The 15,504-nt window shown below is 46.0% G+C and overlaps 1 protein-coding gene and 1 pseudogene across 4 annotated transcripts; one reads left to right on the plus strand and one right to left on the minus strand.

The window, feature by feature from the left end:
• Positions 1 to 5,304: 5,304 nt before the first annotated feature.
• LOC101711238 (C-C motif chemokine 24) lies at positions 5,305 to 15,140 on the minus strand. 4 transcript variants are annotated; one of them, XM_087196277.1, is made up of 4 exons: positions 14,947 to 15,139; positions 14,661 to 14,778; positions 13,585 to 13,644; positions 5,305 to 5,509 (listed from the first exon to the last, which is right to left on the minus strand). In XM_087196277.1, the coding sequence occupies exons 1-4, from the start codon at positions 15,017 to 15,019 to the stop codon at positions 5,413 to 5,415; spliced, it is 348 nt and encodes a 115-aa protein (XP_087052403.1). In that variant the 5' UTR covers positions 15,020 to 15,139; the 3' UTR covers positions 5,305 to 5,412. The 4 variants fall into 4 exon arrangements, with proteins under 4 accessions (XP_087052403.1, XP_087052405.1, XP_087052404.1 ...); XM_087196278.1 differs by lacking the exon at positions 5,305 to 5,509 and adding an exon at positions 12,696 to 13,033 and having other exon boundaries at positions 14,947 to 15,134; XM_087196279.1 differs by lacking the exon at positions 13,585 to 13,644 and having other exon boundaries at positions 14,947 to 15,140.
• On the plus strand, positions 8,095 to 8,732 carry LOC101717383 (methylsterol monooxygenase 1 pseudogene; annotated as a pseudogene).
• Positions 15,141 to 15,504: the final 364 nt, after the last annotated feature.

Below are 15,504 nucleotides of genomic sequence, written 5' to 3' on the forward strand. Positions count from 1 at the left end.
CATCTTGTTAACAATGAGAACAACAAGCACAATTTCATCAAATCACTGTTAGCTGGGTGTGGCAGTGCAGGTTTATAATTCAAGCACTCTGGGAGGCTGAGGCAGGAGAATCATAAGTTCAACCCAGCCTGGGCCAACTTAGTGACTTGCAGAGACCCTGTCTCCAGATAAAAAGAGTTGGGGGTGTAGTGAAGGCCCTGGGCTCAATCCCCAGTATTGCAAACAAAACAAAGTAAAATAAACAAAACAAAACACACCAGCAATCAGGGAATCCATTGTGTGTTATCTCACATAATCTGCATAGCAGCCCGATAAACTTGATACCACTACCATCTCCATTTTGCTGATAATGAAGGGTTTCAGTTCAGGAATTTATTTCTGATCAGTTATGTGGCTGAGCAGAAGTGGATCCAAACCCCAGCTGCCAGCTGCCTGCTCTGTGGTTTGCATACCTGCAGGTCCTGCCAGCCAAGGGCTCTGTGTGAGGAAGCTGCTCCTGTCACCCTCCAGGCAGGGGACCCGCAGGCCCAAGGCAGGGCAGTGACCTGCCTGGTGCAGAGTCCCCTTCACCCAACCACCTTGGATTTGCCAGGTTGCTGGCTGGGACACGGGAGGGCGCAGACGAGGTGGCAGAGCTCCCGGGGCCTCACCAGCGGTCCTGTCTCCCCTCTAATGCCCTCAGTGGCTGCCTGTCTGCCCCCGGGGAGCCTCAGTGGATGCACAGAGTCCCAGTGTCAGCTGAACCAGTGGATTCATAATAGAGGAGATGAGGTCATTACCAGAGAGCGGGGAGGTGGAGGACAGAAATAAAGACTGATCCCTTTCTAGGGAATCAACCACACACAGCCAATCCTTAGCTCTTGAAACCCCAATGTCAGCTACTCTCTTTTCTGCTCTAAGTGTCCCTGTGTCCCTTGAGGCCAAAGTCTGTCCGTATGCTGGGGTCTCTTACCTGCCGGGGATCCACCTCACCTGGGTTCTTCATCATCCAGCCTCCAGCCTACTTTAGGACATAGCCGAATTTGGGCAGGGCTTTGCAGGGGAACAGTTGATGGGCAGGAGCAAGGGGATTTTTTGTTCGTTTATTTTTTGAGTTTTTGTTTTTTGAGACATGTTCTCACCATGTAGTTCAGGCTGACCTTGAACTCACTATGTAGCCCAGCTTGGCCTCCAACTCATGGCGATCCTCCTGCCTCAGCCTCCCGAGTGCTGGGATTACAGTCCTATGCCGCCACGTCTGTAAGGAGCAACTTTATTTAGAAAAAGCTTCTTGCCTCTCCCTGTGCCCACTGACAGTTGCTGGCATAGAGTTCTGCTTTTTAAATTCCTTCATTTCTTTAGGCAACACATTGTCATTAAGAATTTACTATGTGTCAGACTTTGGCCCAGGCACAATAGCAAAGATGTATTGGGTGATTCACAGAAGCAGAGGATTCTAGGAGAGAATCGAAGCAAGTGCAAGCTGGAGAGAGACCTGGTGTGAAAGACAGCTTCTGGATTGTAGCCCTGGGGACTCAGGAATTCGTCTCTCCCTGTCCCTCCTGCCTCTGCCTCCTTGGAGTCCTGAAAATTTCTTGTGTGGACTGTACAATGGCCTCCCTGCCTTTAAAAAATTTAAGTATGGTAAAATATGCATAACAGAAAACTCACCATTTGTCTCTTCTTTGTGATACTAGGGATTGAATCTAGGGACTCATACATGCTAGGCATGGGTTCTACCTCTGAGCTCCACTGCTGGCCCCATTTTAACCATTTTCATCTCTGTGCAGGTGCTTACTCTAGGGTCCTCTCATGTGTGGAATCATAGAACACTTGCCCCGTCACCCTTGTCACAGTGTATATCAGCATGCATCCTTTGCCACAATGACTAACAAATTGTTGTCTGTTTATGCTGTAGTTTGTTGATCCCTTCATCAGCTGATAGACATTTAGATTGTTACCACCTTTGGGCTATTGTGACTAATGCTGTCATGAACTTGAATTGTCTGCTTTTTTTTTTTTTTTTTTTTGTACTGAGGATTGGAACCACTCTACCACTGAGTTATATCCCCTGCCCTTTTTATGTTTTATTTTGAGGCAGACTCACTAAATTCCCTAAGCTGGCTTCAAATTTGTGATCCTCCTGCCTCAGACTTGCTCTTTTTATAACATCCTCTTCTTGTGGGAGCTAGTCCCGTGATACAGCGTTACTCCCTCGTGAAGGTGGAGCAGGCTCCCTTAAAGTCTCCACTGCCTCAACATCACCACCCCGGGACCAAGCATCTAGCTCGTGAACATCTGAGGGCCAACCCTCAGCGAACCCTTTGAGCTCCTAGAGAAGGGAGTGGCAATTCCCCCTTCTGCTGCTCATTGGCTGAATGGCTTTGGCGAGTTTCTTAACCTTGCTTTTTCTGTCTCTAAAGTGTGTATGTTGAAAGAATTACCCACCCCCATAAAAGCAAGATAATGGCTGTCATAGAGATATAAAAATGAACATGTGCTAATTTTTTTTTTTTTTGTACTGGGGATCGAATTCGGGTCCTTGCGCTTGTGCAGCAGGTGGTGAAACCACTGAGCTAAATCCCCAGCCCCTAAACATTTTACTTTACTTGTAATGTGGGAGGCAGGCAGATGTTATGACTGATTAAAACAGAACCTGAAAAATGGACCCCCTTAAGGGTCAGGAAGAGCGCACCGAGTGTGCGAAGAGGGGTAAAATTCCTTTTCCATAAAGAAGGAAAGGATCTAACTCAATTGAACCTCTCTCAGAGCGGAGTCCTCATGTCTGTCAGTTGCAATTTTGAGTTGTCAATCTAGAATTTCAAAGTTGTTGTTTGTGGTACTGGGGATTGTGGTACTGGGTACTGAGTTACAGCTCCAACTCTTTTGAATTTTTTTTTTTTTTTGAGACTGGGTCTTACTTAGTAGTTACCCAGGCTCAGCATGAACTTGTGATCCTCCTGCCTCAGCCTCCCAGAGCACCATGCCTAGCCAATTTAGAGTTATAAAGTAAGTCCCACATGTGTTACTCAGCTTTTCATCGCTGGGACACAATACCTGACACCACAATTTAATGGAGGAGAGATTTATTTGGCTCATGGCTTCAGGGGATTCAGTCCATGGTAGGCTGGCTCAAAGGCAGGACCATCGTGGTAGAAGAGCCTAGTGGAGCAAGGTGCTTACTTCACGGTAGGCAGAAAATAAAACAAGGGAACAGAGTCAAAAAGGAAGGGGCCAGAGAAAGATGTAACACCCAGGTCACACCTCCATGACCCACTCAGTCACACCCACAAGTGTGCTTTACTCACCTGTTAGGTGTGTATTAATTCAATCAAGTTGACAATAACAATTAGTCAGAATATGATACAGTGGCTTCTGGCTGCTGCTGAGTGAACCCACAGGTGGGGTAGGTGTCTCAGCCTGTGATGAGCCAGAAGCCATGGCATGGCAAGGACACCAGCCCTGGCGGTCACCTCAGGGAGCAAAACTACTCAAAAAATCCAAGCTTTCCCGCCAGGGACAGGGAGATAAGATTCTTTCACAATTTGTAAAGGAGGATCTTTCTGATGTTCTTTGGGGCCCAAGATTTTCAATTTTGCAACTGCCCAGTGGGTTGCACTATTGTAAGGAAATGGACAAAACACAGCTGATGAGAAGAAACTGGTTATGGCCAAGTTCCACCCCTCACAGATGTGTAACTCAGACCCACTATTTCTCAACACTAGCTTTAGAACAATTCTTGTCTTACTTTACAAGATAGAGGCACACTCTATATGTGTTTTCTAAATGAGAAAGCAACACATAGACGCTGGCTGTTTTGACAACACTTGTCCTGCTGTAGTGTAAAATCAGACTGTAATTACAGGTTGGCTTGTTCATTAGACTGTGAGCTCCCAGGATCGGGGAAAGTCTCTGCCATTTTTATGTCCTCTGTCAAATATAGGGTAATGATAATTAATGGTTGTTCAGTGGACAAAAAGAAGAAAACAATGAAATGGAAGAACCGGGCACAGTGGGGACAAGGGTCTCTATTATTGTAATTGCCTCTGTCTTACCACACCTCTGCTGCTTTTTTCCCTTTCCTTCCCTCCCCTTTCCTTTCTCTCTCTCTCTCTCTCTCTCTCTCTCTCTCTCTCTCTCTCTCTCTCTCTCTCTGTCTCTCTCTCTCTCTCACTGAGGATTGAACCAAGGGCTTTTGCACTGAACTACATCCCTAGTCCTTTTTATTTTTTATTTTGAGACAGGGTCTCACTAAGTTGGCTGGGCTAGAACTTGCCATCCTCCTGCCTCAGCCTCTTAGGGATGATAGGTGTGCACTACCATGCCTACCTTTGCTGGGGGCTCTTGTTCTCCACCCCCAAATGTTGAACTGCTAGCACCATCTGAGTTTAGGCTTCCTTTTCTCACTTCTCTCTCCTCCTCTTCCCCCAGCAGTTGCATAGGACCCGGATAACAGGTAGATCCTCAATAAAGACCCTCGGCATGGACTTTTCCGTGAACTGGACAGTTGTCAGGGAGCGGTGGCAGGAATTCTTCAAAGATGAAGAGAGGGTGTTGCCATCTTCTGGTAAGTAAGGGAACTACACATCAAAAATCACTTGCTGAGAATTTGGTCTTGCGGGCTTGGCTACCTTACCCTGAGCCCCTGCGTGTATTGCTCTGATCTCGAGTTGAACTTGGGCAAAGTGTGTCTGGCGACATTTGTCACTGGTGGCATCTCCCACACATATTTACTGAACCCTTCACTTGTGCAAAGATAGACTTAGCTCCTGGCTTCAAAAAGCCTCTTGTTCGGTGGCAGGACTAAGAACATCAATAACTATGTTAGAATTTTTAACAAACCTCACAGAAAGTTTGATAGGTAGATAATATTCATGTCCATGAATTAATATCTTGTTTTCTTAAGAAAAAAACAGTATCCAGTGTGGTGATCCATCATTTACCCAGTATGGACTGGCTACAAGGTGTTGTGCAGGGTTTACTTTTCCAAATAACCTAAACTTCTCTTCTAAGAGTTCTCTTTTTTTTTTTTGTACTGGTGTTCAAACTCCGGTCCTTGTGCTTGCAAAGCAGGTGGCAGAGCCACTGAGCTAAATCCTTGGCCCTAAACTTCTCTCTTGATAATGTTAAAACACTTACCAAGCATTTTGCAAAAATGTATTAAAGTTGTTCTTTTTTTGCACAAACAAACAAAAGCACCTAGCAGAATTCAGTACCAGGGACAGTGTAGGAGTTAGAGGATCCTGCCAGGCCTCTGGTGAGCACACAGTGCCTCAGTTTCTTTTCCTTGAAGAAAACTGAGGTCTTATTGGCTACAAATGTTATGAACAAGTTAAATCTTTATTAAAAATAACTTGGATGTTCCTCCCCACATGGACCCTGGGACCCTCAGAAAGGACTCTCCAGGCTCCTTGGACTGAAAATTCACGAGAGTCACAGTTGTTTCTGAGTTTTCAGTAAGGAAATGTATTTCTGCACCCATTTTTCCTTCAGCTGGACACAGACTTTCTTGCCTCTTTTGGTAGTGAATCTGTGGGAAAGAGACAGGGATAAGTGAATACCAAGGCCCTCTGGCTTCCTGGGAAGAAGGCGAGGAAGATGGGGCGGTTCCCTGAGGAGTCTTCTCACCCTCCCAAACCTGTGTTCCTGTCCCCTCTTCCCCTAGTCCTTGACTCTCTCCCTTCTGTTTCCAGGAAGCCCCTTCAGAATGCATGGAAGTTTCTTCCTGAGAAAGTTGTACACCTAGTCTATTATTTGGCCTGAGGTGCCAGCAGGCTTTAGGGCAAATTGTTCCGTTATTGACTGCTATGGCGGATAAGTGTCTCCTAGGCAATAAGCAGATTGTTCTATGTTCTGGATATTGTGAATTATGGGACTTGATTGCATTTCCTTTCCGTGTTGGCCCTTGACAGTTGGGCAGGGAGTTTTCTGGCCCTTGTTGCCTCAAATCTAGCCTGGCATGACTTGCTCCTTGCTCTGATAGCTTCACTTAATCTCAGAGTCACTTTGGCTCCTGGAAAAAGTGTGGGCAAAGCCAAATTTGAGGCCTATTCTCAGAGTAGAGGGCAAGGGACAGGACCCTGACATTTTTTTGTTTTTCATCCCTCTTTGATAGTCAAAACACAGAAATTCAGAGAGGGGAGGTGTTTTAAGGTCACACAGTTCTTTTTTTTTTTTTGGTACTGGGGATCGAACTCGGGACCTTACGCTTGTGAGCCAGGAGGGAGAACCACGGAGCTAAATCCCCAGCCCAGGTCACACAGTTCTTAAGTGACAGAGCCCAGGCTCCAAGCCAGATCTGTCTGCTTGTTCTGCCCCTGAGGCAGCGGGGGAGCTTCCTTCTGGGTTCTGGGGTATGGTTAGCATTTTAACAGACACTACCAGGGCGTCCTCCAAAGAGGGTACTCCCAGTGTTTGTGCAATGAACGTGGGCTTCCCCAAACCCTCAGGGGCATTCCCTTCTCTAATGGGGGCTCCACCACCTGCCTCAGTCATCTCATGCCTCCTGGCTGCAGCCAAACTCTACAACTTCCCTGTGGCCATAAATGAAGAGGACTCGAGTGAAAACAGAGCCCTTGGTCTTTCAGAGCCTGCTAGTGCCGCGGAGAGGGACGGTTTCCAGCAAAGGGGAAAACTCGGTGTGCTTTGATGAACGCGGTTGCCATGGGGAAGCTGGAGGCTTCATGAATTAGAAGCAAGCATCTTATATGCTTGGCCTGGCAGTGGATGTAGCTTTGTCTGGCTGCTTCTGAGTTGGAAAAGCTGAGACTGATGGGAGTTGGCAGTTACTGAGCAAGGACGGGCTGTTCTGGGCCGAATGCCGCAGAAGTTGTGGGTTGGAGAGCTGCTGTCCTGTACAGCCCAGCCGTTGTCTGCGTTTTGGACTCTCATTCCTGAGTGCTGTAGCTCTAGCTCAGTGTTTAGGGTGAGAATAAATTTTCTTTGTTTTAGAGGCAAAGCAACTTGAACAGCTGTGTATTGAATGACTACTGGGCCTTTGTGAACTGGTGGTCTCCTGGTTGTTAGTATAGGCTTCTCTGTGCCTTTAGGCTTTTTTTTTTTTTTTTGGTACTGGGGGTTGAACCCAGGGCCAGTACACTAAGCTACATCCCTACCCCTTTAAAAAAATTTTTAAAAAAAAATTTGAGGAGGTCACCGCACCTGGTGGCTGGGTCCAGCGTCTCCTTGTGGTGCTGCAGGATCTCACTATGTAGTGCAGGCTGGCCTTGAACTCACTATGTAGCCCAGGATGGCCTTGAACTTGTGGCAATCCTCCTGCCTCAGCTTCCCGAGCACTGGGATTACAAGCATGCCCAGCTCCTTCCCTTGTTTATGCTTGAAACAAATGTGTCCACACTGTGAGAGTGGAAGACTTGTATCTAAGCAGTGGAAGTGGGAAAGACTTAAAACCTCTTGTATGAGATGACTTAGTGAGTGACAGTGTCATTCACCAGGAATTGACTGAGGAAGGAAGGACAGGATCACTGCTAACTTTGCAGCCTCAGTTCTCAAGTTCCTGGTGTCTAAAGCTATACCACAGGCTTGGGAAGTCAGAAAGCCCTGAGAATTAGAAAGCTGCCATGGAGATTTGAGAAATGGCAACTAACAGAAGTGCTGGTGTCTTCAGCTTGGCAATGTTGACTGTGGAGTACATAGATTCGCTTCTGCCTGAGAATCCTCTGCAAGAACCCTTTAAAAATGCTTGGAATTCTACGTTAAATAATTACACAAAGAAAGGGCCGGGGATTTAGCTCAGTGGTTTCGCTGCCTGCTGCTCAAGCACAAGAACCCGAGTTCAACCCCCGGTACCAAAAAAAAAATATGTCCAATAATTACACAAAGTTCCAGATTGCAACATGGGGATCCCTTATAGATCATGAAGCCACTTATTTCTTGTTGTGTTTACCTGGATTTTTATTTCAAATTTATACCTTATATGAAAAAGTACAAAATCTAAAAGGATAAACCAGAATCATTCAGAGGCAAGTGGAAATTTTTAAAGAACTTCTCTTTAATCATTTTTGTACCCAGCTGCCTTTGATTTGTGGAACCTTTCTTTTTTTTGTGGTACCAGGAATCAAACTGAGGACCTTGGGCTTTCCAGGCAGGTGCAGCACCACTGAACTACATCGCTGGCCCTGGAACCTATTATTTTACAGACTATTTCAACATTCCTTATGAATGGGAAACAATGTCAAGATCGTATGCGCTTTTGGCAAGATGCTTGGGTTGTGTGGTCATTGAAGATGCCTGGCACTATTTGTTGCATAGATGCTTACACCACAAAAGAATATATAAATATATTCATAAAGTTCATCATGAGTTTCAGGCTCCATTTGGACTGGAAGCTGAATATGCACATCCTTTGAAAACCCTAATCCTTGGGGCTGAATTTTTCATTGGAATCTTGCTTTTGTGTGATCATGTAGTTCTTTGGGATGGTGACCTTGATAACAACTATTGATGTCCACAGTGGTTATGATATTCCTATCAACCCTTTAAATTTCATCCCTTTCTATTCCAGTTCCCAGCATCATGATTTCCAATACATGAACGTCGTTGGAAATTATGCCTTGACATTTACATGGTAGGGTAGGCTTTTTGGACCAGACTCTCAGTTTAATGCTTATAAAGAAAAGATAAAGAAGATTCAGAAAAAAAAACTCAATAAATCTCTCTCAGACCTTCTCAGAGACCTACAGTTTCCAGAATTGCGAGTAGTAGCTAACATTGCTTTCAGAGAGCATAAATAAGCATGTGTCTTGGCTGCTAAGTGATGAAAAGAACATTAACAACCTTTAACTATCTTCCTAGTGGGAATGTTTTCTACCTTCTGCATAGGTATAAATAAATAAATACATACATATTTAAGTCCAGTTTTCCTGAGGTTAGCCATGTTGCTAACCTTAAGAAGAGGTTTTTCAGTACTGAAAGAAGTATTATCTGTCTTTTCCCCCAGTGCTACCAGAGACCAATGACTTTAAGTCTGTTAGATATGTACTGGCCATTCTTTTTTTTTTTTTTTTTTGGTACTGGGGATCGAACTTGGGACCTTGAGTTTGTGAGGCAGGAGGCGGAACCACTGAGCTAAATCCCCGGCCCTGTACTGGCCATTCTTAATGATGACATTGGCCTTGCCTTTGAAACATTTTTTAGAATTCACTGAAAACTAAAATATCGTGGATGGAACTACAGCAGCTGATACAGCGAGTGCCTGAAGCCAGCAAATCAGCAGCAGGCAACACAAAGAGTTCTTAACTCTTGGCTGGAACTGACCAGTTTGGGATGATTCTTCAGGGAGTCATTTTTTATTGCAATACACTGTTGGTGTCTATACATTAAAACATTTCTGATTTGATGTAGGTGGAATATTTCAGTCAAAAGGTTTTTCAAATTACTTGAATTTTTTTTAAAAAATTCAGCTTTATTTCTGCTATTTCCCCTTTCAGTTTTGTACAGTAAGCTTCCTTTATACTTAAATCTGTATTTTGAAACTTTGTGAACTGACTTGCTATATTTGCAGTTTGAGCTATTGAAATACATGCAATTTTTGTCTGAAAAATAAATAAATAAATAATTTGAGACAGGGTCTCACTTTGAACTTGCAACCCTCCTGCCTCAGCCTGAAGCAAAGTTCCACCTTGGGAGGAACAGGGAACCACAGATCTTTGCTTCAGGATCTGCTTGGGGCAGGACCCAAAGTTCAAATGTCTTGTTGTCCCTGTTTTACAGATGAGAGAAACAGCAGCTTGGAGAGGCTAAATGCCATGTTTTAAGGTGTAACATAATATAAGAAATATATATTTGGTCTCCAACTCCTGTTTTTCTGACACAGAGCTGCAAAACCCTGGTAATTTCCTGGGTGACAGGAGAGTCTCACATGAGCACCTAGGTCCCCTGGAGCCTCCATAAAACTCTCCAAACAAGGGCTGGGGATTTAGCTCAGTGGCACCTCGCCTGCCTGCAAAGTGCAAGGTTCTGAGTTCAATCCCCCATACCAAAACAAAAATAAAAACAAACCTTGCCAAATGGCGGAGGTGGAGAGCCTCCAGGCTGTGGAAGCATTCAAGTCTCAGGAGGACAGTGCCCCCCAATCCCACAGGGGAGGAAGTTCCTGAGGGGACAGCCCTTGTGGACATTGCCCTATTTACTTCCTCACCTGGCTCCTCATTTATAACCTTGATCAGCCTTAAGTGAAGCCAGTTAACAAGCTGAGAGGGGGTCGTAGGACACCAAAATGGATAAAAGCGTGGGGACCCTGGGCACCCAACTCTCGCAACTGGAGTCTGAATTGGGGCCTGCCGCTTGGGCCCTCTCCTTGTGGAAAGGCCAAATCTAAGTAGGGTCATAACTGCATTAAACTGTAGAAGACCCAGTTGGTGCCCACAGAGAATTTGAATAGTGTGGTGCACACATTCCACACATTCGATTTCAAAAGTGTGAGTGTAGGAAAAGAATTTCTCTTTAGACTCAGTGGGGTGGTGCATGCCTGTAATCTCAGCACTCAGGAAACAGGAGGATCACCCCAAATTCGAGGTCAGCCTGGGCTACATAGTGAGTTCAAGGCCAGCCTGAACTACATAGCAAGACCCTGTTTCAAAAACAAAAACCAAAAAATAGTCAACGTTGGCATTAATTCCACAGCATTCTTGATTTGGGAGTGTGAATTATTTTTCTCTCCAATCCTTTAAAAGCCAGAGATCATCAATTATAATTTTATAACCTCCTCATGCTTGTAACAGCTCTTTGTGCAATACATAATATGCTTTACTGGAATTTTATAAAAATTTAATCAAATACATTTGTATAATCTGTGTTTTTCAAAATTCATGTAGGTCAAACATCCCTAATCCAAAAAATCCAAAATCTGAAATGCAATGAAATATAGGATTTGGGGATGGATTGGGAATATTCAGCAAGTTAAAGTCTATGTAAATATGCAAAAAGCTGAAAAACTCCAAAGTCTGAAATGCTTCCACTCTCAAGCATTATGGATAAGGGATATTAAACCTGAATCAAATAAAATTTTGTAGGAGACCATGGATTTGAACTTGGCAACTTCTCGGGGCCTAACAGACCAACTCAATACAGTTTTGTCCCAGTAACTGAGCTATGGGTGGGTGTGACACAAGGATGATATAGGAGATGAAATAGGACCTTCTAATGATATAAGAGAAATATCGTAATTCCCAACCTGTTACATGTCTGATATGCTGAGTTCATGTTCTCTAAAATGGAAGAATGAATTCTAGGAATAATGGAGGTTAGGAGTAGGAGATATTAGGCCCGAGGATTTAGCTCAGTGGCACTGTGCCTGCCCCACAAGCACAAGGTCCTGAGTTCAATCCCCAGTACCGAGGGGGGAAAAAAAAAGTAGAAAATATTTATTGAGAAAATAGCTCCTAAGAGGCAGGAGGGTCCCACTTTTTAGGGAAGTTTTATAGAGCAAAAATCATGTGGGTACAATGTAGGCCACAGCCATGATCAACCAATGTTACAAGTATAATCGCTTAGATAATAGTGGTCCAATAGGGAAACAAGTCACGTAATAAGTGTGCATGGAAAGAACAAAGACTTTTTCTAGGAAATGATGGGTCTGGAGGTCTTGGTCACCTACCGGAGTGACTGAAGTCTATCTAGACTTCATTAGGTCAGGTGTTTCCACTTATCTTGTCCTTTGGGGAAGTATGCAGGCCTGGTCATTTCATCTTTATCCTGAGGCCTGGTCTCCAGCGGATGTGTCTCTGTCCACAGTTGTAATGTGTTTTACCTCTGTCCTGACTCTCTTGAGGGCCCACCCCTATCTGATTGCCTATAATATTTCCACCTTACTCAGCTGCTATAATAGTTGCAAGAGGCTCTGTAGCCAATATGTACTAACTGAACAATGAACTAGTTAAGCAGCAGTATCCAACTGACTGGTTCTTTGACTAAGCTGGACCCAATTAAATTGTTTTCTTTTTCTTTTCTTTTCTTTCTTTTTTTTTGAAACAGGGTCTCCCTGTGTAATCCAGACTGGCCTCGAACTCATGGTGATCCTCCTGTCTCAGCCTTCAGTGTACAGGCGGGTGCCACTATATCCAGCTCAATTAAGTTGTTTTCTATACCTCACTTCTGTTTTTCTAAAAATGCCATCACATCAACTTGTTGGTTGAAATTCTCAGAATCTGCTTTGTTTCTGAGAGCTGCTAGATTTGCAAGTAATTTTTTTCTTTATTTGGTCAAATAAAATTTACTAAATTGAAGGGCTGGTGATTTAGCTCAGTGGTTCTGCCACCTGCTTCAAAAGCCCAAGGTCCCAAGTTCGATCCCCGGAATCAAAAAGCAAAAACAACCCCCCCCCAAAAAAAACACATCCAAAAGGAGAACATCCCTAATCTGACAATGCTTTCTACAAAACAATAAATTGAGTTGGTATAAGGAATTTTCCTTTTATTCATTTTTGCATTGCTAGGGAGTGAACCCAGGACCTTAGCACATGCTAGGCAAATTCTCTACCAGTGAGCTATCCACCCAGCCCTGGAATTTTCCTTTTTAAGCCTTGTGCCTGCACTCTCAAGGGCAGGCCAAGCCCATGGTAGGGTGCCCTGGGCTCAGGTGACTTCCTCCCCTCCCAGCCGGGACAGGTGGCCCAGGACATCCTCTGCAGCACTGTTCCACTGTTCACGCCCAACCCTGCTCCCAAGAGTTATATGAACAGACAAGACACAACTGCCTTCAAAGAAGACATCAGATTTTACTAGGGTTCTTATTTGACAACAGTGACTGTGTCTGCTCTCTTGACAAACAAATCCCACTGTATCTCATGCACAGAAAAAAAAGCTGAAGTCTTTCTCCTCCCTCAGCTCTCACCCCATCTTCCTTTCATGACAATGTGGGGAAAGCCTAGTAGTAAAGGCAGAACAGGTCTTTGTCCTCAAAGAAGCCAGGAGCAAGCCTGTCACCAAGCAGAATTCTCCTTGAAGTCCCATCTTCACAGGCTGGCGACTTCAAGGCCAGCCTGAACTAGCTAGTGAGACGCTGGTCCTCTATGTCCTTTTCTTTACAAAAGTTCCTGAAAATTTGGGAGGCATCCAAGGAGGGTCAGAATCTGGCTACAGAGATGTCCCCTGATTTGGTTGGGTTTATGTTGACTTGAAGTGCTAGAGGTAGGAGCAGCCTGGGGCATCCACACTGTGCCGGGGAGCTGCTGCTGTGGACAGGACTGCATCCCCAAAGGATGGACAGATGGCCTCAGGCCCACTGCAGAGCAACACCAGGGGCCATCGGAGCCAGCTGCAGTGCAGACAAGACGTGCTACAGGCACGGGGTGTTCAGGCCCTGTACTTGGGCTCTGCCCTCTCTCCCCCAGGGGACAGCCTATTCCCTCCAGGATTTCACAGACTGGACATGTCCCCTGGGAGTGAGACTCACTGCAGGAAAATCAGTTCTTGCCCCTTCCCTCTGACTCCTCTGGCCCCAAGGAGCCATGTGAGGGGCAAGAGGGCAGGCAGCGACTAGAGGGTGGTGCTGTTTCCGTGGCGTCTCTGCACGGGGACCTTGCCACCCATGGCCCGGACCCGCGGAGAGGGCCACTTTTGCTTGGCATCCAAATTCCTCATGTACCTCTGCACCCACAGCTGCTTGGGGTCGCCACAGAACTTCTGGCTTCTCCTGGTGGTGAAGCTGTGGGGAAGAAGGGCAGGGCTCGCCTGAGGTCAGGCAGGGCCCTGGGATGGTGATACTTTATGGGGGCAGGAGACTGGCCTCCTAGTGGGTTCTGGACACTGTCTCCTCTCCTCTAGTGGGTGTCTGTTTTAGTGTTGGGAGGAAGAATGATGAGGTGGGGGATGCTAGGCTCATTCAGGGACCTCTCTGTCACACAGGATCTGACAGAAGGGACACAGTCCCTGTGCATAGGGAAGAGAAGAAAATGCAATAAAATGCACCAGAATAAAAATGCCACCAATGCTCATGCTCTGCATGGAGGTGTGGCCAGCGAGGATGCCAGACTGGGAGGGAAGGGTGGGTGCCAGCTCTCCAAGCCAGCTCTGAACTGGAGGTGCCAGGCCACGGAATCCAATCTCATGCCACTCAGGGAAAATTAACCATAAATATCAATGCTCTGTTGCAGTGGTAGTAAACTTATGGCATGGATGTTATTGTGTATTTCTTTTAAGACAAAAGATGTTAATGTATAAGTTGTTTTTTCTACACTAAAACCTCGGTATTCAGGTTTCGTTGCAGTGTTGGCACGTGGGGATAAATAACTGAGTTTTGGGTTGCAGTTTGGGCACTCATCTCTAAAAGATTCGCCATCACGGCTCTATAGCGTGCCACTGTTTACAAAGTGAGCCCACTGCTACCTTGTGTAAAAGCCAGCTCTGAAATCATCAAGAACCCAGAGACCTGGCTACTCGTGTGACCTTGAGCAAGTCTCCTTTCTGAGCCTCAGTTCTCCTCCGAGAATGGGAGCAATCACACTTCCCCCGGGGGACTGCTAATCGGATTTGTTACAAAGGTGTCTTGTGCTCTGGAGCAGCGCCCTTGTTTATATTTAGCGCCCCAGCAATGACTGTTGAATTAAATTTTCCTCCTCGTTTTATGGCTGAGGAAGCTGAGGCTCAGAGAAGCCAAGTGCCTTTTGCAGAGCTGACCCTGGAGGCTCACTGCCCCAGCCCCTGCCCTGGAGAAATACTCACATCACCCCCGCCTTAGGACAGACGCCCCTGGTGGACAACTGGTAGCTCACCACCTGGCCCTTGGGAATTTTCTTGGGAACAAAGGTTATACAACAGGAAGAGGGGATGACCACGGAGTCTGGAAGGGGACAGAAAGAAGAGCTGTGTCCTTTCCCGTGGAGCTCAGCCCTGCACCAGCCCCACCCCCACTCACCGGCTGCCCCAGCTGTTTCTCCTCCACCCTCTGTGGTGCCAACCCAGCCACACCCTTGCACCCAGAGCCCTGGGCCGGGTCTGCACGTCTCACCTGTGAGCATGATGCAGTGAGCAAAAAGGGCCAGGAGCAGGAGGCCAGCTGCAGTGGTCATGGGGCCTGCCATGGCCTGGAGAGAGAAGTGGCTGCTCAGGACTCAGAGCTGCGGTGCAGGAGGAGACAGCCACTTCCTTGCAAAGCACCCCAACCTTCCTCCCTCTATCCTTTATAGGAGCAGCTAGGGAGACACTTGCATGTATCTGCTTCCCTCCCCCTCTAGGCTCCCTTGAAAGTCCTGTGGTCTAGAAAGAGGAAATGTTGCCCAATTGTTGTCCAGCTGAGTCAGGGTTCTTGGGGGGACTACTCCAGAAGGAGCTTGGAGAGAGGGCCAGCTCCCTCCTGGGCCAAGTGTCAAAGCTTTGGGGGCATAGTCAGAGGCTGATGATGATCCTGGCTCTGCTGCTCACTTCCTGTGGGATCCTGGGTAAGTCACTCACTTCTCTGAACCTCAGTTTCTTCAGCTGCCAATGGGTAGAGTTATCTCATCTTCATCCATTCATTCAATCATTCATTCATGAATGAAACTCATTAGGTATATGCCATGTGTCAGGC

This window comes from Heterocephalus glaber, unplaced genomic scaffold (genome assembly GCF_053883595.1).
Source record: "Heterocephalus glaber isolate CG9 unplaced genomic scaffold, H.glaber_assembly_v1.0 deba00001610, whole genome shotgun sequence".
NCBI lineage: Eukaryota > Metazoa > Chordata > Mammalia > Rodentia > Bathyergidae > Heterocephalus > Heterocephalus glaber.

Coding starts and splice junctions, on each gene's coding strand:
- LOC101711238 (XM_004840080.3), bottom strand. CDS start 15,019: ATGGCAGGCCCCATGACCACTGCAGCTGGCCTCCTGCTCCTGGCCCTT. Junction 14,779..14,946: donor TCACTGCATCATGCTCACAG/GTGAGACGTGCA, acceptor GTCCCCTTCCAG/ACTCCGTGGTCATCCCCTCT. Junction 13,645..14,660: donor TGTCCTAAGGCGGGGGTGAT/GTGAGTATTTCT, acceptor TCTTCCCCACAG/CTTCACCACCAGGAGAAGCC.